The 25,243-nt window shown below is 41.8% G+C and overlaps 1 protein-coding gene across 4 annotated transcripts in view; it reads left to right on the forward strand.

Moving 5' to 3' along the window:
- The window catches only part of CUNH2orf42 (chromosome unknown C2orf42 homolog), a 33,651-nt gene extending 14,533 nt beyond the window's left edge, over positions 1–19,118 (forward strand). For 2 of the 4 annotated variants that reach the window (XM_039239604.1, XM_039239605.1), the window contains exons 2-10: positions 377–658; positions 1,284–2,118; positions 3,269–3,379; positions 5,684–5,788; positions 7,458–7,562; positions 12,888–12,995; positions 14,282–14,382; positions 15,731–15,893; positions 18,441–19,118. In XM_039239604.1, the coding sequence (XP_039095535.1) occupies positions 1,296–2,118; positions 3,269–3,379; positions 5,684–5,788; positions 7,458–7,562; positions 12,888–12,995; positions 14,282–14,382; positions 15,731–15,893; positions 18,441–18,649 (1,725 nt within the window). In that variant the 5' untranslated portion in view covers positions 377–658; positions 1,284–1,295 and the 3' untranslated portion in view covers positions 18,650–19,118. The remainder of the gene's footprint in view (positions 1–376; positions 659–1,283; positions 2,119–3,268; positions 3,380–5,683; positions 5,789–7,457; positions 7,563–12,887; positions 12,996–14,281; positions 14,383–15,730; positions 15,894–18,440) is intronic. The other 2 variants (XM_039239606.1, XM_039239607.1) reach the window with 2 other exon arrangements.
- The last annotated feature ends 6,125 nt before the right edge of the window (positions 19,119–25,243 follow it).

Below are 25,243 nucleotides of genomic sequence, written 5' to 3' on the forward strand. Positions count from 1 at the left end.
AACTTTTTAATTTTCATGTGAAAAGTGTGGTGGTAGTTTGGCTCAAATGAGATCCTAGTATTATGAGGTTCAAATGAAATAATGTGAAAGCACTTTGACTAGCATAAAGCGCTCTAAGATGCAATGCATTATAATTAAGGATGAGTATTTGGCCAATTATATATCATGGGTCTCCGTGTTCTTGACAACTCCCTGTGTAATGAGTGACATTAGCACTGGTGTACCTGCTTTAAATTGAAAGTACAGAATAAGCATTTCCATTAGAATTTCTGTCAAATATTTTTCAAATATCTATGGAAGACTTAGATTCCTATTCTAAGAGAAGAGACTCATACACTTTGTATAACTTTAACATTTTTTCTTGTTTTACTTATAGACTGCCAAGATCTTCTCTTAGGGCAGCTGGGAATCTTCTTCGACTCTGGAACGCTGGGCAAGGTGTTGCCATTGGCTGGCCAAGAAAGGGGAGGCAGAATGTCTGCATTGTTACACCATAGAGTTCAAACTTCAAAAGACTTTGGGTTAAACAGTATCATTTACTCTGCAAATGATTATGTCTTTGCCTGTTTTCTATGATCATACTAAACTAATGAAACACCTTTCAGGTCTTATGGATTCAGGTTACACTGTATTCTGGATGTGCTGGCAGCTGATACAGGTAGGAGAGGGTTGGTTTTTGTGGGAAATGGTGGAAAGGAAAGAATTCCTCTCTCCCATTCTCCGGTTCTTAATCAGATTAAACATCTGTGCATGTAAAGATCAGGTTAACTGATCTAGGTTGTTGTATAAAACAGTATTGAACCAGGGTGCCTGGGTGGCTCAGTCGGTTGAGCATCCGACTTCGGCTCAGGTCATGATCTTGCGGTTCATGAGTTTGAACCCCGTGTCAGGCTCTGTGCCGACAGCTCAGAGCCTGGAGCCTGCTTGAGGTTCTGTGTCTCCCTCTCTCTCTGCCACTCCCCTGCTCACACTCTGTCTCTCTGTCAGAGACAGAGTTTTTTTTTTAATGTTAAAAAATGTTTTAAAAAACAAACAGTTTTGAACTTGGAGAAGTGCTTTAGTTGTTTGGATTTTAAAAATGTATAATGATATGAAAGGCAAGATTTCCTCCCCTTTTGCTTGATGGCTTAAGTGAGTGTTCTGTTATGAGGGTACAATTGGAAAATGATAGATAATTTCTTTACATTTTACTTTCTGTACTAAATATTATAAATGATTTTTAACTTGGTATGTATGTAGGTATGAATGTGTATTCATGCTGATGGGTTTGTTGCTCTTTCTAGGGCCTTTGAAAAATGGAGCCAAACTCTTTGAGGACTAAAGTCCCAGCTTTCTTGTCTGATCTGGGGAAGGCCACACTGAGGGGAATCAGAAAGTGTCCCCGATGCGGCACATACAATGGAACCCGGGGACTGAGTTGTAAGAACAAGACATGTGGGACCATATTCCGCTATGGTGCACGGAAGCAGCCTAGTGTTGAAGCTGTCAAAATCATAACAGGCTCTGATCTGCAGGTTTATTCGGTGCGGCAAAGAGACCGGGGCCCCGATCACCGATGCTTTGTGGAGCTAGGTGTGTCAGAGACGACAATCCAGACAGTGGATGGGACAATCATCACTCAGCTGAGTTCCGGACGATGTTATGTCCCCTCCTGCCTGAAAGCTGCCACCCAGGGTGTTGTGGAAAATCAGTGTCAGCACATCAAGCTGGCAGTGAACTGCCAGGCAGAAGCCACCCCTCTGACTCTGAAAAGCTCAGTCCTGAATGCAATGCAGGCCTCCCCAGAAACCAAGCAGACCATCTGGCAGCTGGCCACAGAGCCCACAGGTCCCCTGGTACAGAGGATTACTAAAAACATTTTGGTGGTGAAATGCAAGGCAAGCCAGAAGCATAGTTTGGGGTACTTGCATACATCCTTTGTGCAGAAAATCAGTACCAAAAGCTTGCCCGAGCGCCGCTTCTTCTGCTCCTGCCAGGCTCTGAAGTCGCATAAGTCGAACGCCTCCAAGGATGAGGTGGCCCAGAGGTGTATTCATTTCTTTGCTTGCATCTGTGCCTTTGCCAGTGACGAGACATTGGCTCAGGAATTCTCAGACTTCCTAAATTTTGATTCCAGCGGTAGGTGGTGTATTGACACAGTTACTCTGTTTTTCTAAAATGGCAAGGAGAGAGTTCCCTGATGGCATTTGGAGATTGTCCTAGCAACCTTCAGAAGCAGTTGCTAGATAATTCAAATGAAAAGCATTCCTTCTTTTAATCCCTGTAAGCACACTTGCAGAAAGGTTGGTTGGTTGGTTGGTTGGTTGGTTGGTTGGCTGAAATTAATGATCAAGAGACTTGGCATTTTCACTGAGACAATGAATCAAGCAAACGTTAACCTTCCTTTTTTTGTTGTGGTTTTTTAACTCTTTCACAGAGGCTCTATATTAATAAAAACAAGGAACAAACAAACTTTTATTTTGGCTTGCTTGCTTGTTTCTTAATCTTTGAAGATGAGGAACACTAGCACCTCATCTTTTGTTGTGGTTTTTTTTTTTTTGTGGTTTTTAACATAGTTTTATCTTATAGATGCCTTTTATTTTCATTTCTTAATGATCTTTAGGTGGCAGCAACTCCCAACTTTTTAGTTTACTTTCTTTAGAGTCTTTTATCATGTTAACGGTCCATGAACAATGACCTATATGTTGGGGATTCTTTACAGGAAATTATTTCAGTGGGGGTTGGGTGGCTCAGATTTCAGCTCAGGTCATGATTGCAGGCTCATGAGATTGAGCCCCATGTCAGGCTCAATGCTGAACGTGGAGCCTGCTTAAGATTCTCTCCCTCTCCCTCTGCCTCTCCCCTGCTTGTGTGCATGCTCTCTCTCATAAATAAACAAACAAACAAACAAACAAATAAATAAATAGATATCATTTTAAAGCAGGCTGCCACTCCATAATTTGTTTTTTATAAGTTAATTTTTCTCAAGGCCCCTAGGTGGCTCAGTTGGTTAAGCGTCCAACTTCGGCTCGGGTCATGATCTCAAGGTTTGTGAGTTTGGGCCCCACATCAGGCTCTGTGCTGACAGCTCAGAGCCTGGAGCCTGCTTTAGATTCTGTGCCTTCCTTTCTTTATGCCCCTCCCCAACTCATGCTCACTCTCTCTCTCTCTCACAAAATGAACAAATATTTTTAAAAAAAATTTTTTTAATGAATTAATTGCTCTCTAGGTAGGGTCCCATACTTACCCTTGGATGGTATTAATAACTAAGACATTTGTTATATTTTAGGTCTTAAAGAGGTTATTGTGCCCCAGTTAGGTGGCCATTCTGAATCGACAGTATCAGCTTGTGAGTCTACTGCCTCTAAGCCAAAGAAGAGGAAGAAGGATGAAGTACCTGGTGAGCAGCTGTTTCATTTGTTTGGTGGTGTTGTCTTTTAGAGATTGTTTTACTGTATTTTATGTATTTCACCAAATCTTAGCAAATGTAAAAATAATGTTTGCTAAGTTTGTTTCCTAAAAAAAGTTTTAGCCCTCATTGATGATTCTTTGTCCAGTTAAGAGTTGGTTCTTTTGGGGGCGCCTGGGTGGCTTAGTTGGTTGAGCGTCCGACTTTCGCTTGGGTCATGATCTCGCGGTTCGTGGGTTCGAGCCCCGCGTCGGGCTCTGTGCTGACTGCCAGCTCAGAGCCTGGAGCCTGTTTCAGTCTGTGACTCCCTCTCTCTCTGACCCTCCCCTGCTCGCGCTGTCTCTCTCTCTCTCTCTCCTAGAAATAAAACATTAAAAAAAAAAAATTAAAAAAAAGAGTTGGTTCTTTTGGCCAAGTATAAGATCCAACCAGATCCTCCTTTTATTATTGTATATGTTATTTTTTTTTAAATGTTTTATTTATTTCTGAGAGAGATAGAGACAGTGTGAGCAGGGGAGGGTCAGAGAGAGAGGGAGGTACAGAATCTGAAACAGTCTCCAGGCTCTGAGCTAGCTGTCAGCACAGAGCCCGACGTGGGGCTCAAACCCAAGAACTGTGAGATCATGACCTGAGCCGAAGTCAGATGCTTAACCGACTGAGCCACCCAGGTGCCCCTATTGTATATGTTATTTATCCCTTAAACATTTGGGCCAGTTTTACACCTTAATTTGGCGTAGGATAGTGTTATAAAATTTCCATCCTTAGAGTGTGTTTAAAAATTTGTGACAATGGCTAATTATATCTTCTGCACTAATTTAAGAGTATAGTTTCTTATCTGGATTTTCAACATGTGGCATCATATATATATTTTTTCTCTTTTAATGTAAATGTACCAGTGGCAGTTAAGGAGTCATATAAATCAATATGAAAATAGTGAAGTGCTCTTGTAAATAAGTGGTGAAAGTCCTAGACTCTAAACAAAAGAAAAATACTACCAGTCTACACATGTGAGTAGGAACATTTTTGTGGGTAGAGGGAGTATTTTTGGAGGTGGGTCAAATGGTCATGCACAGGAGTTTTGATGCTGGGATGTTGGAGAAAGATGGAGATAAAAGTGACATGGGTATTTTTGTTTTTGAAAAGTAATTTTGGCAGCAGTATAGAGCAGAAACTGTTAAATGTTTATTTATTGGTCTTTCCCAAGAAAACATGAAAGTAAAAAAAAAAAAGTTCTTATCCTTTGACTCAGTAGTCCTGATTCTAAATAATCTTTTTAAAAAAATTTAAATGTGTTTTATTTATTTCTGAAAGAGAGAGACAGCGTGAACAGGGGGGGTCAGAGAGAGAAGGGATACAGAATCTGAAACAGGCTCCAGGCTCTGAGCTAGCTGTCAGCACAGAGCCCGATGCGGAGCTCGAACCCACAAACTGTGAGATCATAACCTGAGCTGAAGTCAGACACCTAACCGACTGAGCCACCCAGGTGCCCCTATAAATAATCTTTTTTTAAGGAATAATCCTTGATACAGGAAAAACATTTTGCCCACAGATGTTAATTTTACAATTATTTGTAATATTGAAAAATTAGAAACAAATAAGGGCCAACCACTAGAGATAGTTAAAGAAACCATGATAAAGCAACTTTATAGAATATTAGGCAGTCATTAAAAATCATGATTAAGAATTTATAAACAATTATAAAAATTATTATAAAGAAATGTTTAGATAACTCAGATAAAATATAGAATGCTCAGTTAAATTTGAATTTCATACAAGCAATAAATAATTTTTAGTATAAGTATGTACCATGCAATATTTAGAACATACCTATATTAAAAACTATTCATTTATTTGAAATTCAGAATTTTTTTGTGTGCTAAATTTGGTGATCCTGGGATAATCACAGTTATTTAAAATCACCAAACCAGCGAAATCAGCCATACACACACACACACACACACACACACACACACACACACACACACACACAATCTTTCTGGTAGTTCACCAGAAAATTGATAGTGATTGAGAAGTGGGAGCAGTAGGTGAATTTTTTTTTCTTCTTTTCACTTCTAGGTCCACACCCACGTCCCAATTTCCTGTAAAGAGCATATAAAACTTAAAATGTTATGTATAAATGGTAATGTTAATTCCTTCTAGAAGCTGAAGCTAACTTAGACCTTAGCAAAGATGTTTTAATATGTTTTAGATTCTTGAGAAATTAATATAGAATCGATTTATATTCTGCAAACATATTATTAAATGATTAAATCACTATACTGATGTGTGGTTTAGGTGCACAGACGAACAGTTCACTGTTGCCTCAGGATGCAGTGAGCAGTAATCTAAGGAAAAGTGGCCTGAAAAAGCCTGTGGTTGCTTCTTCATTAAAAAGGCAGGGTAAGTTTCCCTTCCCCAGAGTAGGCCAAAGAGGTGGGAAATCCTCCTGAAGCAGCCCAAAGCAATATAATCAAAAGAAATGTTACATGTTATCCCCCAAAGAGTGCTGAGGTAAACACTAGCAGGCACTGAGGCTGATGTCTGTTCTCTTTCACTCGTTTCAAATCATACTCAGACCCAAATCGTGTCTTTTTAATGACAAACGCAGCAAAGATGCCTGCACGTTTTGGCAGCACACGTTCTGTAGGATATTTTCCTTTTGTGGCTTGTTACCCACATGCAGTTGGTATGGAGCCTCAGAGTTGAAGAAGAAACATATTTTATAATTCTGCAGTGATAAATGTTTGTTGAGAAAGGCAAAAATAATCTGCTCTCCAGAGTTGAAGTTTGGGGCACCTGGCTGGCTTAGTCAGTAGATCAGGTGACTCTTGATCCCAGGGTCGTGAGTTTGAGCCCCATGTTGGGCAGAGAGGTTACTTAAAAAATAAATAAAACGAGTCAGCGTGTGTTAAAAAAAAAAAAAATGCGGTTTGAAAACATACCTAAAAGCAGTAGCGTGGCTATCTTTCTGAACTTATGAGACAAAATGACTTAATTTGAACATAACCCATATATTTACTTTTCTACTCAGCATAATTAAGCCCGTACATTTGGAGATCAACATTTTCTTAACTCTCATATATTATGGCTGAGTGATTAAAAACTAGATATCATCCCTACGCTCACACTCTGGTTTTGAAGATCAGCACATAAATTAACCAATTAATTAAGAACTGACATATTCCAGGAATAAATGTTCTTGGAGGGTCAAGGAGTAAACAAATCGGAAACATCAGGTAGAAGATTTTTAACAGATTTTCATCACTTCCTTTGGTACAAAGGAAAAATAAAATATAATAAAATAGCTTTTCATCCAAATTATCACTATATACATTTACTTAATGAAAATTTTAGTTTCAAATGAATAGTAGTTATGGCATCATAATCTCCTGATTTTATAGCTCTCTAAAGCAACCATTATACAAGCCATGCTTTAGTTTGCAGTTTATTTTTTTTTCAAAAATTTTATTTTTAAGTAATCTCTGCACCCAGTCTGGAGATCGAACTCATGACCCCAAGGTCAAGAGTCAAATGCTCCACTGACTGAGCCAGCCAGGCTCTTCTTCAATTTGCAGCTTAATGTTGAAAGGCTACAAACTTTCTGTGGTTAATAAACTTAAACCCATCAGTCTCTCACAGCTTTTCACTTCTTTTTTCCTAAATGGATTCTTTTTTTTTTTTTAAGTTTATTTATTTATTTTGAGAAAGAGAGCGAGCAGGGGAGGGGCAGAGAGAGAAAGAGAGAGAGAATCCAAGCAGGTACTGTGCAGTCAGCACAGAGCTCGATGCTAGGCTTGAACTCAAGAAGCATGAGATCATGACCTGAGCCCAAACCAAGCATTAGACGCTCAACCAACTGAGCGACCCAGGTGTCCCTCTAGATGAATTCTTAAAAATCCTAGAATTTTCCATTTCACTTAATGTATCTAATTTTTTTTTAAATTCAGCTTGTTGCTCTTTTCTGTACAAAATCCACAGCTTTTTCAAACTTCAGTTAACTGTTGTTTTTGTAAAAAAAAAAACCAAAAACATAAAAATTACTGAAAAGTTTTTTTGTTTGTTTTCCTAGCCTGTGGTCAGCTGCTAGATGAGGCCCAAGTGACCTTATCCTTCCAAGACTGGCTGGCCAGCGTCACAGAACGCATCCATCAAACCATGCACTATCAGTTTGATGGTAAGTATTGGTCACCCAATTTAGCCATTGCTGAAAGTAGGAGAATTAGAGTCATTGTGTTGTAGTTCTGTTCTATTTTTGTTTTTTGTTTAATTCCATATATATATATATATGTTAGCATACAGTGTTATATTAGTTTCAGGTATACAATATAGTGATTCCACAATCCCATACATCATCTGGTGTTCATCACTACAAGTGCATTCCTTAATCCCCATCTCATATTTCACCCATTCCCCCCACTCTCCTCCCCTCTGGTAACCATCAGTTCTCTATAGTTAAGAGTCTGTTTCTTGATTTGTCTCTCTCTCTCTCTCTCTCTTTTTTTCTTTGTTTTGTTTCTTAAATTACACATTAGAGTGAAATCATATGGTATTTGTCTTTCTCTGACTTATTACACCTACCATTATACTCTCTGGCTCCATCCATGTCATTGCAAATAGTAGTTCTATTCTGTTTTGAGAGGAAAAGTAATTAGGCTTCAGTCCAGGGTGCACTGGGCCACAAGAAAGTAGTGATTTAAATAAAATGAAGGACTAATCACATCATTAAAACACAGGACTAGCAAAATGAATTTAGAGATGGAAGAGCACAAGCAGTAAATAATCAGTAAAGGTAGATGGCCTTGGTCTTGGGGTACGCCTGCCTAGGCATGCACATATATGGATGTGTGTTAGGTGAAAGAGATACCAAAGCCTTAGGAGATCACTCTAACTTGCAAACTTAAAATCAGATTAAGGGAGGAAAACGTTTAGAGAAAAATCTAAATATGTGAGACTAAGACAGTTATATAAAATTACATAGACATATTAATGAAGAACGGAGAGTACAGGCTGGATTTGGGTTGATTGTGATAACTTCATGCGACCTCAGCAATTTCAGAGGTGGACCAGCCAACCAGTCCTGGCCCATTGCCTTAAAAACATCCTTGATGGCTGGTTTTCCAGGCTTTGTCCAGTGGTGAGGAGCTCACCACTTTTTGAGGCAGCCCATAACATTGTTGGACAGTGAGAGCTGTGAGGAAAGTCTTCCTCACACTAGGTGGAAATGTTTGCATCTAATACTTCCCGTTGGTTCTGGTTATGCACTCCAGCCACATGGAGTAGTCCTGTTTTTGTTTCTAAGGGATAGTCCCTATCATTGCACACTCACCTGTCATGCTGCCTGACAGGTCTTCTTTTCTCCAAGTGATACATCTCAGGTCTTCAAACACTCCTCACAGCATATTTGCAGACCTCATATAATTGTAATGTTCTTTGCTGTATATGTTGCAGTTTATGATTTTCATTTTAATCTTTAAGTTTATTTATTCATTTTGAGAGAGAGTAAAAACATGAGCAGGGAAGGGGCAGAAAGAGAGGGGAAGGAGAGAATCCCAAGCAGGCTCCACACTGTCAGCGCAGAGCCTCACGTGGGGGGCTTCATCTCACGAACCATGAGCTCATGGCCCGAGCCGAGGTCAAGAGTTGGACACAACTGACTGAGCCACCCAGTCGCCCCTATGATTATCATTTGAAAAATGAAACAGGCGCCTGGCTGGCTGTTGGTAGAACATGCGATTTTTGATTTCGGGATTGTAAGTTTGAGCCCCATGTTGGATGTAGAGATTATTTAAAAATAGAATCTTTAGGGGCACTTGGGTGGCTCAGTCAGTTAAGTGACCAGCTTCAGCTCAGGTCATGATTTCACAGTTCATGAGTTCAAGCCCTACATTGGGCTCTGTACTGACAGCTCAGAGCCCAGAGCCTGCTTCAGATTCTGTGTCTCTACCTCTGTCTCTGCCCTTTCCTTGCTCTGTCTCTCTGTGTCTCAAAAATAGACATTAAAAAAAAGAAGTTATAAAAAAATAAAATCTTTAAAAATAAATAAATATGGGGTGCCTGGGTAGCACAGTAGGTTGATCATCTAACTATTGGTTTCGGCTCAGGTCATGACCTCATGGTTTGTGGGTTCAAGCCCCATGGCAGGCTCCGTACTGACAGAGTAGAGCCCACTTGGGATTCTCTCTCCCTCTCTTTCTGCCCTTCCTTTTCCCCCACTTGCTCTCTTTGTCTCTCTCTCTCTCAAAATAAATAAATAAACTTGAAAAAATTATTTATAAATAGATAGATAAGACACCCCAAAGTGAATAGTAGCCCAAAAGGAGACACTCAATAGGAAATGAGTTTTGAAGGATTATAGTAGTTATGGCTTCACGGTGAGGGAAGAGACAAGAATGGAGGTCTTGCAATTCATGTTTAATTTTGTTTATATTTAGAATAAATAAAACTTAAGAAGTTACTTTTTAGAAACATGAAATAAATTAAGAGTTTTAAGGAGTCTATGCTTTGGTGCCTGGGTATTCACTCAGTTTAGCATCTGATGCTTGATCTCAGCCCAGGTCATGATCTCACAGTTCGTGAGACTGAGCCCCACACTGGGCTCAGCACTGACAGCGTGCAGACTGCTTGGGATTTTCTCTCTCTGCCCCTCTCTTGCTCTCTTTCTTTTAAAAAAAATAATAAATAAAATAAAATAGTCTGGTCTTTTTCCTATTAAAATTATTTATTCACTGTTTGAAAATATAATAAGTACCTATTAACCCGCGTCCCCAAATCAAAAATAGAACACCAACAATAATGTAAGATGCACACTGTGGTCCCTCTCTGTCCCATTCTCCATTACCATTACCTTTGTCAAAGTCACCATCATCTCTCCTGGACCATGAGTCTGTATGTTTTATGTGGGCCTTTCAAGAGTAATTTGTACATCTAAGCCCTGGCATCACATCATCTAAGTTCTAGTCAGTTAGCACTTCCTTTAGACCAGTAATGATCTCTGCATGTAGTCCATAATCTAAGTTCAAGATGAAAAATTTTAAGATTCCTTTGTATGGTGACTTTTCCAAACTGCCCATATATCACTGTTTTAGTGGCTTAGAAGTGGTGACAGTTTTGCCATTGACATTCTGCATTCAATAAAGTATACAAAAACATTTGAAAGAATGTAAAGTCTTTCTATGGATTTCTAGAAAACCTTTTATTTTTATTTTTCTTGGTTTGACCTTTGTTTCGAAAAGGCATCTGAGGGGTGCCTGGCTGGCTCAGCTGATAGAGCATCTTGATCTCAGGGTGGTAAGTTCAAGCACCACACTGGGTATGGAGCCTACCTAAAAAAAAAATCTTTTTTTAAATAAAAAGACTTTTGAACCATCTTTAAGAGTCTTCTTTAAGAGCCATTCTTGGGATGTCTGGGTGGCTCAGTAGGTTAAGCGTCCAACTCTTTTTTTTTTTTTTAATATTTTTTATTTATTTCTAGGAGAGACAGAGACAGCGTGAGCAGGGGAGGGTCAGAGAGAGAGGGAGTCACAGACTGAAACAGGCTCCAGGCTCTGAGCTGGCTGTCAGCACAGAGCCCGACACAGGGCTCGAACCCACGAACCGCGAGATCATGACCTAAGCGAAAGTCGGACGGTTAACCGACTGAGCCACCCAGGCGCCCCAGCGTCCAACTCTTAAATTTTGCTCAGGTCATGATCCCAGGGTTGTGGGATCAAGCCCTATACTGGGTTCTATGCTGAGTGTGGAGCCTGCTTAAAACTCTCTCTCTGTCTTTGTCTCTCTCTCTCTCTCTTTCTCTCTCCCTCTCTCTCTCACTCTCTCTCTCGGAAACTGGGTGGCTCAGTCAGTTAAGCATCCAACTTCGGCTCAGGTCGTGATCTCCTGGTTTGTGGGTTCAAGCCCCGCATCGGGCTCTGCTGACAGCTCAGAGCCTGAAGCTTGCTTGCTTCAGATTCTGTGCCTCTGTCTTTCTCTGCCCCTCCCCAACTCATGCTCTGACACTCTCTCGCTCTCAAAAATAAATATTTTATTAAAAAAAATTTTTTGGGGGGTGCCTGGGTGGCTCAGTTAGTTAAGCATCCAGCTTCGGCTGGATAAAAAAAAACTTTTTTTAATGTTTATTTTTGAGAGCAAGAGAGAGACAGAGCGTGAGCAGGGGAGAGGCAGAGAGAGGAGTAGTCACAAAATCCGAAGCAGACTCCAGGCTCTGAGCTGTCAGCACAGAGCCCGACCTGGGGCTTGAACCCATGGACTGCGAGATCATGACCTGAGCTGAAGTCAGACACTTAACCGACTGAGCCACCCAGGCGCTCCTGTAATAAACATTTTTTTTTAAATAAAATTAAATAAAGATTCTCTCTCTCTCAGGGTCACCTGGGTGGCTCAGTCAGTTAAGTATCCAATTCTTGATTTCACTCAGGTCATGATCTTATAGTTCAGGAGTTTGAGCCCCACATCAGGCTCTGCTAACAGTGTGGAGAGCCTTTTTGGGATTCTGTCTCCCTCTCTCTGCCCCTTCCTGCTCATGCTCTCTCTCTCAAAAATAAATATTTTTTTAAAAAAGATTCCCACTCTCTCTCTCTCTGCTCTTCTCCCATACCCCACTCTTGTGCATACACACACTCTCTCAAATTAAAAACAAAACAAAACACCCTATTCTCTAAGTTGTATCTAGCCAGGTAGTAGTTCTGCAACAGGTTTGTGTGTGTGTGTGTGTGTGTGTGTGTGTGTGTGTGTGTGTGTTTGGCTTTGTATTGTTTTGTTTGTAAGCTCTACACCCAATATGGAGCTTGAACTCACAACCTGCCGAGATCAGGACTCACTTGATCCACCACTGAGCCATCCAGGCACCCTCCTCATGGAGAGTTTTTAAAGAAAACTCTGAACTCTTTCAGCCCCTCTGCTGATCACTATTTCTGCTGACTTTTTGTTGACTCTAGTGTCTTACAAATTTCTATAAGCGGTTTGTTGTGTACTTTCAAAACATTTTGCCTTCTTAGAGATCATGTTCAGAGAGAAAGGTGGATGCTTGTTGGATAAACAGGATCCTGACTTTGTGGCACCCCTGGCCCAGACCATCTGAGTGGCAACTTACTGTTACTTTGCTTGGACATGAATGTACATCACAAATGCCTGGAGATACTGAGCAGGATTGAATCAAGTTTACCTTCTCAACTCAGCCTCATTGTTCGCATCTCATTTCAAATGCCTTTAAAGGGGAAAAAGTCTGGGCTGGGCTGCTGTTTATGAAAGTGGGGAATTGAAAAGTTATCTTTGGTAGATGACAAGGGTCTGTTGTATTTGTCATAATAGGGATCAAGAGTAGGGCTGGTGACAGTGCTTGACTCATAAAGGTCAATCAAAGCCTTCTTTTTGCCTCTGTGTAAAGCAGTCTCAGTGGCGTTTTTAGTTATTACTGCCACCCAATTCCATTTCTTCCACTTCTCCCTACATGTCAGAAAGCCTACTGAGCTTCTCTAAATGAGTTTCTTCTCATTTGCTCTAGGCAAACCAGAGCCACTGGTGTTCCACATTCCTCAGTCCTTTTTTGATGCCCTGCAACAAAGAATATCTATAGGAAGTGCAAAGAAACGGCTTCCCAACTCCACCACAGGTATGGGATTACTTCCTCAGGAGCAGCAATAGATGTCTTGACCTTAGAGAATTATGCTTAGAGAAACCGTGTGGAATTTTCAGGATTAGGACTTCTAGTCCTAATGCTCAGAACACAATGCTCAGAACATGAAGTCTTAGCCAGTAAGCTCTTGGAGTAATGATCACCCTCCTCAAATGTACCAGACTTATTCCACTGAGAGTTAGTGGAAAGATTCAGAAAGCACGAACTTGGTAAAAGGACAGTGAGGTGTAATGAGGGTGTTTGACATTCTCTAGATGGGAACCAATTTCAACGAAAGCATTACAGGCTCCAGTCATCATTTGGTCTGGCTTCTTGGAAGCATATTACAATCTGTATCAAAACCAAAAACTTGTTTTTCATGGTTCCCAATTTTGATCAAGGAAGATTTTATTTTTAGAGGAATACTTAGGTGTGGAGCCCTTTACAATTACATTACTCTGGTGCTTATTTGTTGGTTTTCCATTACATCTTCTACTAGAAATTTCATGGTACATATTAGGTAGTGAGGAAATGAGGGAGAGAGAAGGAGGAAAAAAAGGATGGCTCACTGGTAAATAGCCCAAGAGTAACTATAGCTGGACATCATTGCAACTTCTTTAGTTAGTAGTTATTTGATGATTATAATAGGGACTGTTTGAGGTTTAATTCTATCTTTGGATAGTACAAGCTGTGAATCACTGTTTAGGGCTATAAAAATCTTTGTCTTCACAGCTTATCTGTCTGAGGCAGTGTTGATTCTTTTTGTCACCTTAAACTTCAGGCCTCCTAATACATTAATTTTAACCCATCCCTTGGCTATTTTTTGCAGGCCTTTTGGTAAAACTGCTTTATAATCCTACGGACAAGGCAATAGGTTGGCAACCACGGTAACTGGCTTAAACTCCACATAATTCTTTTAAGAGCTATAATTTGGTCTCTGGTATATCTAAAGTTGTGAGCAGCTGTAAGGAGCCATCTTATAATGGAGTCCTGGTTGTGTAGCTACACCAAACAAAGAAATAAGTTTCTAAGGTGGCAAAAATAAGTAGCATCTCAAAGAAGCATCAGAGACCTCAGTTAGCAGAAATCCGTATCATTTGATTTATATCACATTTCTGCCAAGCTATTATAGATTTGCCTCTAGAATTTCTTTTTTAAAAGTGCTGAGATTCTATAAGGAAAGGAGAGCACTGCAGTGAACTTTATGGGGAGTGGGTAACAAATACAATGAAAGAGAATGTTATCTTTTGGTGGTCTAATCTTGTTCTCTTTTTACATTGAAGCTTTTGTTCGAAAAGACGCATTGCCGCTGGGAACCTTTTCCAAGTATACCTGGCATATCACTAACATCCTGCAAGTTAAACAAATCTTAGACACCCCAGAGGTAAGAGTGTATTTCTACAATAGTAGGAGGGTAAAGAGGGGAAGAAAGAGAAACAAGTGCAGGAAGTACGTTTGCACCAGTTCCTTGAGTTATAGACGCTGAAGAGAATTCCCTTTTTTCATACTAAAAGATTATTCAGAAATATTCCTGGCTGTATAGTTCTGACTGTGATTTTAATAGGTATTCCCTGTGATTTGAAAAAGTATCTTACATTGGAATATCCTTTTTCTTTGCCTTTGGGTCAGAAAACAGAGGTCATTTTTCTTGTGAATTAGATAATGAACCCCTACTAGCTATGGTGAGCCCTAGATTAACTGGCAGGGAGCTGGAAAGTATATAAATGATTTCAGATGATCTACTATTTGTGAGGTCAGTGAACTCAGCACAATTAAATGCCTCTCCACAAACTGCAATTTAGTTCTCACTAGAAAAATGACCCTTAGTTACTTGGTGTTCTCTTTTGCAAGGGGGATGTTAGACGTTTTTAAACATTTTATTTTTCAAGCAGATCCTGAAAATTTGAGGTTTTTCCCTTCCTACAGTAATGGAATATTGTATAAATTTCAGCATAGTGTGGTTTGATACATTATGATTAGCTTAACTGCAAGGCATTGTTACATTCAGAGAAACAGTATGTTGTTTGGTAGTTATAGAACTTACACGTGAACCCTAGAAAAGGCCTGTGTTAGCACTAAAGGCACTTGAAGAACCTCTTGAAATGTTGGATGTTACAGAGACAGCTTCTCGCCTGGACTAAGTGTTTCAGGGAGGCACCGTCAAGTGAAGGAAGAAAGCTAATTGATAATCTTGGAGTGTCAGTCTGTTTGGGCATTACTTACCTGCATCGTCTCTTTCAAACTCACAACCGTGTGTTGGTATTAACTGAATTTTGCAGATGAGAAACAGGCTATGCCCTGCTGTTTAGTGTCAAAGACCAGTTCAAGTTCTCTCTGCCTCAATCCCAAGGACGGTGTGAAGCATACAAGGTGTGAGGTCAACTGTAGGTGCTGTCAATGGAGCTTTTAGAAGAGGAATCATGCTAGCAGAGAGGCAGGGAAGAGAATAAAATTGATTTGAGAGCAAGTCTATGCCAGTAGCCATTGCATAGCCATGAAGTTGTTAGGGGTTCCGTTCATAGATAGTTTGGCTGGGGTTCAAATTAAATTAGAGAGAAAAAAGGAAAGCCATGAGTGATGTAAAGGAGAAAAGGCAGATTTCTTGACAGCATTTACTTGAAAATACAAGAGGAGGCTTTTATTAATTTGAATGTAAAAAAAAAGAATAAGTGAAAGATCTGTTGTCTTTGAAAGTTTTTCCTTTCTCACCTTGGTATTGTCTTCATGTCCAGATGCCCTTGGAAATCACTCGGAGTTTTATCCAGAACCGGGATGGCACTTATGAGCTGTTTAAATGCCCTAAAGTGGAAGTAGAGAGCATAGCAGAAACTTATGGTCGTATAGAAAAGCAACCTGTGCTGAGACCTTTGGAATTAAAAACTTTTCTCAAAGTTGGTAAGTGAAATTGTGCTTTCAATAGCACATCTTCCTTTGAAGGGCAGCTATGTGCACTGAACTGTCTTAGACATTGGATCTTGACCTTAAACAAAGACACATGCATTCATCTTGTAAAGGCCATCATGGAATAAAGTGTTCTGTTTTCTTTAAAAGAATGCTTTTAAAATAAAATTATAAGGGGCACCTGGCTGACTCAGTTGGTGAAGCACATGATTCTTGATCTTTGGGTTGTAAATTTGAGTTCCATGTTGGGTGTAGAGATTACTTAAAAATAAAATCTCTAAAAATAAATAGAATAGAATAGAAGTAATACATATTCATTATAGAGAAGTCATAGATTTCATTATAGAGCATAAAGGAGAAAGGTAAACCACCTATAATCCCATGCACCATAGAAGACATTGCCATTAAGATTTTAGGAGCACCTGGATGGCTCAGTCGGTTAAGCGTCTGACTTCGGCTCAGGTCATAATCTCGCAGTTCATGAGTTTGAGCCCTGCAGCGGGCTCTGTGCTGACAGCTGGGAGCCTGGAGCTTGCTTTGGATTCTGTGTCTCCTTTCTCTCTCTCTCTCTGACCCTCCCCCACTTGCACTCTGTTTCTCACTCTCAAAAATAAACACTAAATAAAAAGATTTTAGTATATATCCTTTTAGACTCTGTTCTGTGCATGAAAAGTTTGCATATATAAACTTGAAAATTTTTAATAAAATAATTTACCATTTTAACCATTTTTAAGTGGATAGTTCTCAGGCATTAAGTCCACTTACATTGTTGTGCAGTTATCACCACCATCCGTCTCCAGAACTTTTTTGTCTTCCTCCGCTGAAACTGTCCCCATTAAATATTAAGTCCCCACTCTCACCTTGCCCCTGATCCCTGGCAACCACCATTCTGTTTTCTGTCTTTATTAATATGACTATTTTAGGTAGCTCATGTAAGTAAAATCATACAATATTTTTCCTTTCTCTGGCTGACTTATTTCACTTACCACAATGTCTACAAGACTCATCCATGCTGTAAAGCAAGTGTCAAAATTTCTTTGCTGTTTTTTTTTTTTTTTAAGTAAGCAGTGTGCCCAACATGAGATCTCAGGACCCCAAGATCAAGATTCACATGCTCTGGGGCTCCTGGGTGGCTCAGTTAATTAAGCATCCAACTTAAGCTCAGATCATGATCTCATGGTTCGTGGGTTTGAGCCCTGTTGTTGGGCTCTGTGCTGACAACTCAGAGCCTGGAGCCTGCTTCAGATTCTGTGTCTCCTCCGTTTCTCTCTCTCTCTGCCCCTCCCCCACTCACGCTCTGTCTCTGTCTCTCTTTCTCTCTCCTTTAAAAATAAGCAAACATTAAAAAAATTAAAAAAAAAAAAGATTCACATGCTCTGTCAACTGAGCTAGCCAGGTGCCCCATACTTTATTATTTTCAATTCTGTTAGTGTTTGTTTTTTGTTTTTTTTTAATAAAATGTTTATTTATTTTGAGAGAGAAAGAACATGCGAACACAAGTAGGGGGAAGGATAGAGAGATATCTCACAACTGTGAGCTGTGAGATCATGACCTGAGCCAAAATCAAGAGTTGGCCCCTGCTAGTGTTTCCTATTTTTTTGAAAGCATTCTGTAACCTTAGTTTTTCATGTTTGAATCTTTGATCCTCTGGAATTTATTTTGATATAAGGTATGAGGTACGATTCTGCCACCTTTTATTTTCTTCCAGATAGTTATCTAATTGATGCACACTATTATAAGAAACACTTGTATTTTACTAATTGAAATTAATAATTTTACTAATTGAAAATGCAGCCTTTATCTTATGCTAAATTCCTGTTCTATTTGTGTCCACTTTGGATCTTTCTGTTTTGTTCATTTAATATGCCAGTACCACACTCCTTTGGTCATTATGGGTTTGTAATATGTTTTAGAACCATGTAATTTTAATTGTTTCTGGTTTCCTTGAAACTTGCCCTTTTCTTGCTAGTCTCCCTTTTAATCTCATCCAGCTATCTTTTCTTCTTAATCTGGGTTCTCCTTAGTATTTTTTTTGGCTCGGGGTACCTGGGTGGCTCAGTCGGTTGAGTGTCCGGCTTCAGCTCAGGTCATGATCTTGCAGTTTGTGGGTTCGAGCCCCGTGTCGGGCTCTGTGCTGACAGCTAGCTCAGAGCCTGGAGCCTGCTTCAGATTCTGTATCTCCCTCTCTCTCTGACCCTCCCCTGCTCACGCTTTCTCTCTCTGTCTCAAAAATAAAAGTAAACTATTAAAAAAAATATTCTTTTGGCTCTATTTCCATGAAGGCTGGGTCTTATTTCATTTGAGGGTGCCAGACAGTTCCCTGAAAATTTCATTTGCATAGATATACCAGTAATCACTTTTCCCTTCCCTTGATTCTTCTTATTGTTTTTCCCCATTTCTCTCTTCTGTTTGTTGTTGTTGTTTAAATTTTTTCTCCTTTTTTTTTTTAAATTTATTTATTACTGAACAGAATAACATCTGTCCAGCCTTAAATTTTTGGCATGGTACTAATCAATGTTCCTTTTTTTTTTTGGTCTTCAGGCAACACTTCCCCAGATCAAAAGGAGCCAACACCTTTCATCATTGAGTGGATTCCAGATATCCTTCCTCAATCCAAGATTGGTGAGCTGCGGATCAAGTTTGAGTACGGTCACCACCGGAACGGTCATGTGGCAGAATACCAAGACCAGCGGCCACCACTGGACCAGCCCTTGGAACTGGCTCCTCTGACCACCATCACTTTTCCTTGACACAAAACAAGAGTCTTTTGCTGCTAAATTTGCACATTCCCACCCCTTGACAATATTAAATACTAGTTAGGCACTTAGATGGCCCTGTTCCCTAGTGAACTGCTCTTAGCCAAGATGTAACTTCTCATCGCATTCAAGTGGGTTCTGTTGAAAAAAAACTTCCTCTTGTAAATGGCCTTTTTGGTGCTGCTGTGTATGGTCTTCGTTATAAATTGGGTGATATTTCTGGTTAGAATTTTTAAAGGAACAAAAAGGAAATCAGCTATCTTTCCTTCTTAAAGAACTCACCTTTAGAGTTTTTTTTCAACCTTTTCTGATTCTCTAAGAAGTTAGCAGCACTTCTTTCACCAACAGAAAGTTAATAATACCCTGGTTAGGGCAGAATGTTAAGGACTATCCTGACAGAGTTCCAGTCATGCCCATTTGTTCTGTTGTCAAATAAAAGCACAGTGTCACTAGTTTTTCCAAAGTATATCTCATGTTGGCCTGATTATAAAATTATAAGCCTTTGGGGAGATTTAACTAATAGTGAAACAGGAAAAAGAGACCCAGGTATCAAGGGATTATTGACATTTCAAATTATGCTTCTAATTACTTGTCCCCTTGATATTTATTTCCCTCTTTATTCTCTAATAATTTAGGAGCTGGTAGATTCAGTTCCTGTTTCTGAGTTCATTGATCACAGAATGGTGATACTGAAAGACAGAAGTGGTAGCCTGTCTTCAGGGAGAAAAGAAGGGAGTGACCATTCCCTATATGCCAGACGCTTTCTTTTACGTTCCTAGTCATTTTTCTCATTTAGTCCTTATTCTTGGAGTTTAGGAATTACCCCTTCTTTTAAGTTAAAGAAACAGCCTCTTTTTCTTGCTGGAAACAGCATTAAAAATAATGTTTCATTTTAGTGCAAAGGGCATGTTCTTTCTACTTTATTATGTTACTTTGATATAAATTCCTTGTAATCCATTGTCCTTGGGAACATAAGAAAAATCCACATAAAGGAGGTTCCTGGTTTTCTTTTGACTGCAGGTAACAAAAACCCAACTCTAACCAGCTCAGGCAAAAATGGGAATGAATGGTTTGTGGACTCTAAAATTGGGTTGGACAGCCATCCTGGGGTGGCACTGGGGTATAACTAGGCCTCAGGAACCCTGGGGTCAAGGTCCATCTGCCCCATCACTGTTTCTCCTGGGGCTTCACAGAGCAGCTCCCTCTAGCCAGAATTCTGACTCTTCATTCAGGCACCTGAAAGTATGACTTGCACTTTTACACTAGAGTGGAATTGGCTGCTCTATTCTCTTTCTCCTCCAAAGGGCAAAGACCCACAAGAAAGACTGTGATGGGCATTTTGGTAAAAGGGGAGCTGTGCCCCTACAAGGGGGTGGGGGCCATGGGTAGGCAAATTAAATGTTGTCTATCCTGTGTGGTTGAGGGAATAGCTTGTGTGGAGAGCTCACAATGGTTTCGACAGTGGGGGAATTCCTTGAGGAAACTCCTGAGGAGGTCCACAGAGAACTTAGAACTTGCACTGGGCTTTAAAGGAGAATAGTTTTGTATAGATATGGAGAAGAGAGATTAGGTAAAGCATAACCTGCTGAAGAGGAAGACCACCCAAAGAAACAGTGGTTGGTCCGTTCAGGAAATCCTTCAACTTGAGTACTTTGAGGACATTGCTTACAGCTTTCTGACCAAGACAGACCTGTGAGGCAAATGCCTAACAGGCAAATGCCTAGATCTAGCAGTCCTTGACTATAGCCATGGATGAGAATACCCACAAAGGCCATAAAACACAGCTGGGACAAATGATCCACCCAAAGAGGCACGGTACTCAAGTGTTAAGATCTTTACCCTGGACCACCCCAACCCACCTTCAGAGTCCATCAAAATCTGGAATGGGGTTCAGGGTTACATTGACCAATAGTTGTAATTTGGCACCCTCTCTAACAGATCAAGCATGGGCCTATGAGTACCAGTAAGAGCACTACAGTCACTCTCAAAATCCAGGCCTCTGGGACACCACCAGCATTGACCTCATTTCAGACTCCTCCCACACTACCACTCCAGGGTGATCCCAGATACTCCCAGCAGGAAAAAAGCTCTTTAAACTATGACATATCTGCCTCCCCATCCATTCATGCTCCCACTTGCTATCCACCGCAAACCTCCATTAGTCATAGGAATCTCCCATCTCTGGGTGATGGCTGTTCAGCTACTGCCTTTCAACACTGAAGCCACCATTTGTATTTTGGAATGAACAGCTCAAGAACCTCCATGTCCACATAGCCATCTGTTTACTGCACAGACTGACAATCCTTAGACAACATTAATTCTGAGAAGGATGCCGCCTTAACTCCTCCAGACAAAATAGCTGGGCCCCTAATGTTGTGGGCATCATGAGAACAACTTCCTGCTACAACTATCCAGAACACTTTGTTCTAACCTATCATGTAGCTGCTTTACCAGAACTGCTGTCATCTCAACAGCTTGCTAGCTTAGAAGAGTGATAGCCCACTCAGAGACCTCCTGAAAATCTGACTCCAAGAACCACCCACATAAGTGAAGGTCTGTAGGCCTGCCACCTGGCTCTCTCAAGGTACCAGATGTCATCAGCCCTGTGGCCTTCTGGGCCCAGCAATTTACAGTCACATAAGTTCACCTTGTCTTTCACTGATTCCTATTATGTCCTGTCTGCCAATCACTCACCCTTCCCTCCAGCCCACATCTGCATATACTTCCACATACACGGAAACACTCTGGTCCCCTACTGGAGTAGGTGGCCCCTAGCTCTGGCCACCTACAGAATGCAGCCTGTGTACGTCATCTAAGAGGCACTGTTCTGTCAGTGTCTGGTTCTCCCATGTCAGAGCCCAGAACTTACCCTCTATTAGAGTAACCAACAGAAATCCCACTCTATCTGCTGAAGGTGAGAGAATGGGCAGGGGCTGCCCTCTTCCAGCCCTTTGAATTAATTACCTGAACCCTCTTAAGTATACATCACATACAATACAGAAAAGTTAGCCACAGAGAAAAATTCCTTTTTTGTTGTTGTTGTTGTTTTTTGGTGAATTTTTCCAAGTTGAACTTTTTTACCCCCTTGGCTTATTTCTCTCTATTTTTTTCTTAAACCTCCCAGATTCTGGCTTCCTAGTTTTCTTCTTTCACATTTTGTGATATTTTATGATGCTCCTTACTGGATGCTTTTTTAAGTGTTTTTTTTTTTTCTTCTTACAACCCCGAGATCAATAGTCATCTGCTCCACTGACTGAGCAAGCCAGGAGCCCCTGGATGCTTTTAAAAAAAACACCTTATAGACCTTGCTCCCTGTCTGCCTGCCTTCTCACCATCCAGCTCTGCAAGCTCCCTTCACATCTTTCTATCCTCCCATCTTCCTCATCGAGGGAACAGGATACCGCGTTTTACCATAGTGCTTTGTGCATAGGCATCACCCAGGGATCTAGTTAGAATGCATATTCTGATTTAGAAGTCGCCCTTTTGACGACAAAATTCTGCATTTGTGTCTTCAAACTGGATGCAGAATGTACTGGACTGCATAAATGCAGCTGGACTCCATCCAGGTTGCACTCTGAGTAGCAAGACCTAATGTGTACTGTACCTGATTTGGTACTCTGACTCCCACCTCTCACTGCCACTAATGGGAAAGGGGTCGGTGACACGAAGCCATCAGTGGCTGCTGCTACAGCAATAGCAAGCATGCACCCAAGCGTTCCAAGGCAGTTTGTTAGTGTGAGCTGCTTTATGGTACGCTCCCACGAAAATGCTCGAACCCATGGAGGTACTAGCCTTCCTCCTCCAAACTGGTTCCAACTCCACAGTTTGAGAAGTAAAAAAGCGTGTCTGTAACCACACACATTCCCTGCGGTTTTCCTCCCTTCTCTCCAGCACTTTTTCAACTGTCCTCCCCCACATCATCTTAATGTTCAGATTTTAAGCCCTGGGTTCAAACCCCGACTCTGTCACCCGCTTATTAACTGTACAGCCTTGGGCAAATTATTCAACCCTGTGGTCTGGTGACCTCGCCTGGATGCTGTGCATGCTAAATAAGACACTAAATACGATCTATTCCCCTTTTTTGCCTATTGTTTGCACTTCTCCCTTCCTCTTCAATCGTGTTTTTCTAACTTAGCCTTGAGACGGGAATGATGTTTTGTTTAATGTTAACAGAAAAGCTACAAGTTAAATAAGAAAGGGTGCGTGTAGTGATGGTACTCATTTTCTTCATGCCGTTTTCCCTTTTTTTTCAAATTTTCTCTGACGAACAACATTACTTTGGTTAAGTTCTGAAAAAAACTGTCACACCCTTAAAAAAAAAAAAAAGGGCATAAAGATTACTCCACGAAAGGAGGAAAAGAAAGAGAATGACGCCTGGGCGCCGCTGGCGCGGGCCGGTCACGTCCCGACCGCCCCCTTCCCCCTCCTCGGCGAGGTGACGTAAGTCACGTTTCCCTCCCGCCCGCGTCGCTGCTTCCGGCCGGTTTGGCAGCTCGCTCTTCCACCAGGCGGCGCTGCAGGACGTTCTGTTGTCGACGCTTTCTGCGCAGCCTCACTGGAGCCCGGGACACGTCACCACCTTCGCGTCTTTTCTGGAGAGCGCGGGAAGGCGAGTGCAGGAGGGTGGTGACGACACCGGGGTTCCCCGCGTGGCTCGCGGGGGCGGGGTCGGGGACGTGGCGCACCCGGGGAGACGAGGGCGGGTGGCGCCGCGCGCCGGCTGGCTGGGCCACGCCCACCTCGTGACCCACTGTGAGGCCGAGCTGTTGGAAAGGTGCTGACGAGGCGGCTGGATGGGGAGAGGAGCCCGTCCCTGCGCGAGGCCCGTGTGGGGTCGCCCTCAGACGCAACCCTAGGCCGAGCACCGACTTCCTGGCACCCTCGTGGGGCGGGTCCGGTTCCGCGCTGCGGCCGGCGCGCCCTCGGGGCAGGGGAATGGACTCGGGGTACGTGGGGCCGGGCCGCACACCCGCCGCAGACCGAGGGGCTCCTCCGGGGAAGGAGTCGCCGCGCCCAGGCCTCTCCCCGCCGCGGCTCAGGCCGCCTTCCTCCCCGACCTCCTAGTATTGGCTTGCCCTGACTCCTGCCTTCCTGCCTGCGCCGGGAGAGAGGAGGAATGTGGGCTCTGGAAGGAGACCTGGCTTTGAATCCCGACCCGCCGGTTACTCTTGGCCTTGAGCGAGTCATTCAGTTATTTCAGAGTGTCACTGTCTTCCTTTGTAAAATATGGATTGTACCATCCACTTAAGGGATATATTAGTCTGTCCCTAACGCAGGGTAGGTGGTCAGTCAAAATATAAAACTTAATTTCCACTTTTTGCCACTGGGTCCTTAGAACCAGCTTGCAGGGCCATTAATCCGTAGGTAGCCCATAAAACGCTTCGTGTAGTTCCATGTGCCGGTTTTTAAGAGAAGCGCTTCCCTTTTCTTAATGTGAGTTCCAGAGCCTGCCCAGTGACTTTGAAAGAAAAGGGGGCAAGGGGCTCATCCACGAGCTGATGAGTTGAACATGGGGCCAAATCAGAATTTAGGGAGGGGTGGTTGCTGGAATTTTTCTCTGGGCCCCAGCACCTGTGAAACTGCTTAACTGAGGCACCCTTCAGTTGTCTTTCTCCTGTTGCCGTGCCTTCTCGGAATCTTTCATCTCGTATTACATTGCTGTGGCCAAGTCATTTTTCCTGGGATGGCCCGATCCCTGGGGACAAGCTAGCTTCCAGTAGCTTCTGTAGGAGGCTGGTCTGAGTACATACTGCAAGACTATCTTCTTGAAGGAGAAAAACTAATGTATCCTGAAGTGCTTATTTAGCCTGTGTCACAGAATGCATTAGGTTTTTCATACAAGTTACCATCTCATTTGATTTCCACAACCGGTCCTAGGGTCTAAGTGGAATTATCATCCCTTTGCATAGAAGAAGAAACTGGTTCAGCAGGTTAAATGACATGCCTCACAGCAAGGCTATGGTAGAGTTGTGTGTTTGGAGGCCATATTAAGATTTGGTTCCATGGGTGCGGCAAGAAAGAGCTAGTACCTGGGCAGCTTTTCTCTAGAAGGTGTGATGCTCAGGACCATCCTAGACGTATGAGTGAAGGCATGTTACAGTGTGGGCTTCACCTCCACATCCCCACTCTCTTGGCCACTCTTGCCATTTGTATCAAAGCAAAACCAGGTTAAATGACAAAGGGCAGAATTTGTGACTCCAAAAGCCCCAAAAGACAGAGAAGGGGCAACTCTCCCCAACTTTGCCTTAGTCATGGATGTGTTAATGGAAGGACTCCTGTGTATCAGGCTTGGGCCTTTTTTTAGCCCCTGACAGGAGCCACCTCTCCTCCCACCTGTTGCTTCTACAAACCATTGCTCATTTGCCAGTCAGCAATGCAAAAGGCAGAAACGTTCGATCTCGCGTACCTCAGGGATGGCTGTGTTCTCTGTATTATGTTGTGAGAGTGACAGCACATATCCACTGCTGAGTTGTATGTGGAACTGTAAGAGACAAGAGAAAGGCAACAAAAGCAGAAGTCCCCTCTCCGTTTTCGTTTTTTTAATTCTTTAACTTGGCTAGCGCAAAAATTAGAGAAATTCCCAGGATG

The sequence above is a fragment of the Hyaena hyaena genome, unplaced genomic scaffold, assembly GCF_003009895.1.
Source record: "Hyaena hyaena isolate Hyena2069 unplaced genomic scaffold, ASM300989v1 scaffold_158, whole genome shotgun sequence".
Classification (NCBI taxonomy): Eukaryota; Metazoa; Chordata; class Mammalia; order Carnivora; family Hyaenidae; genus Hyaena; species Hyaena hyaena.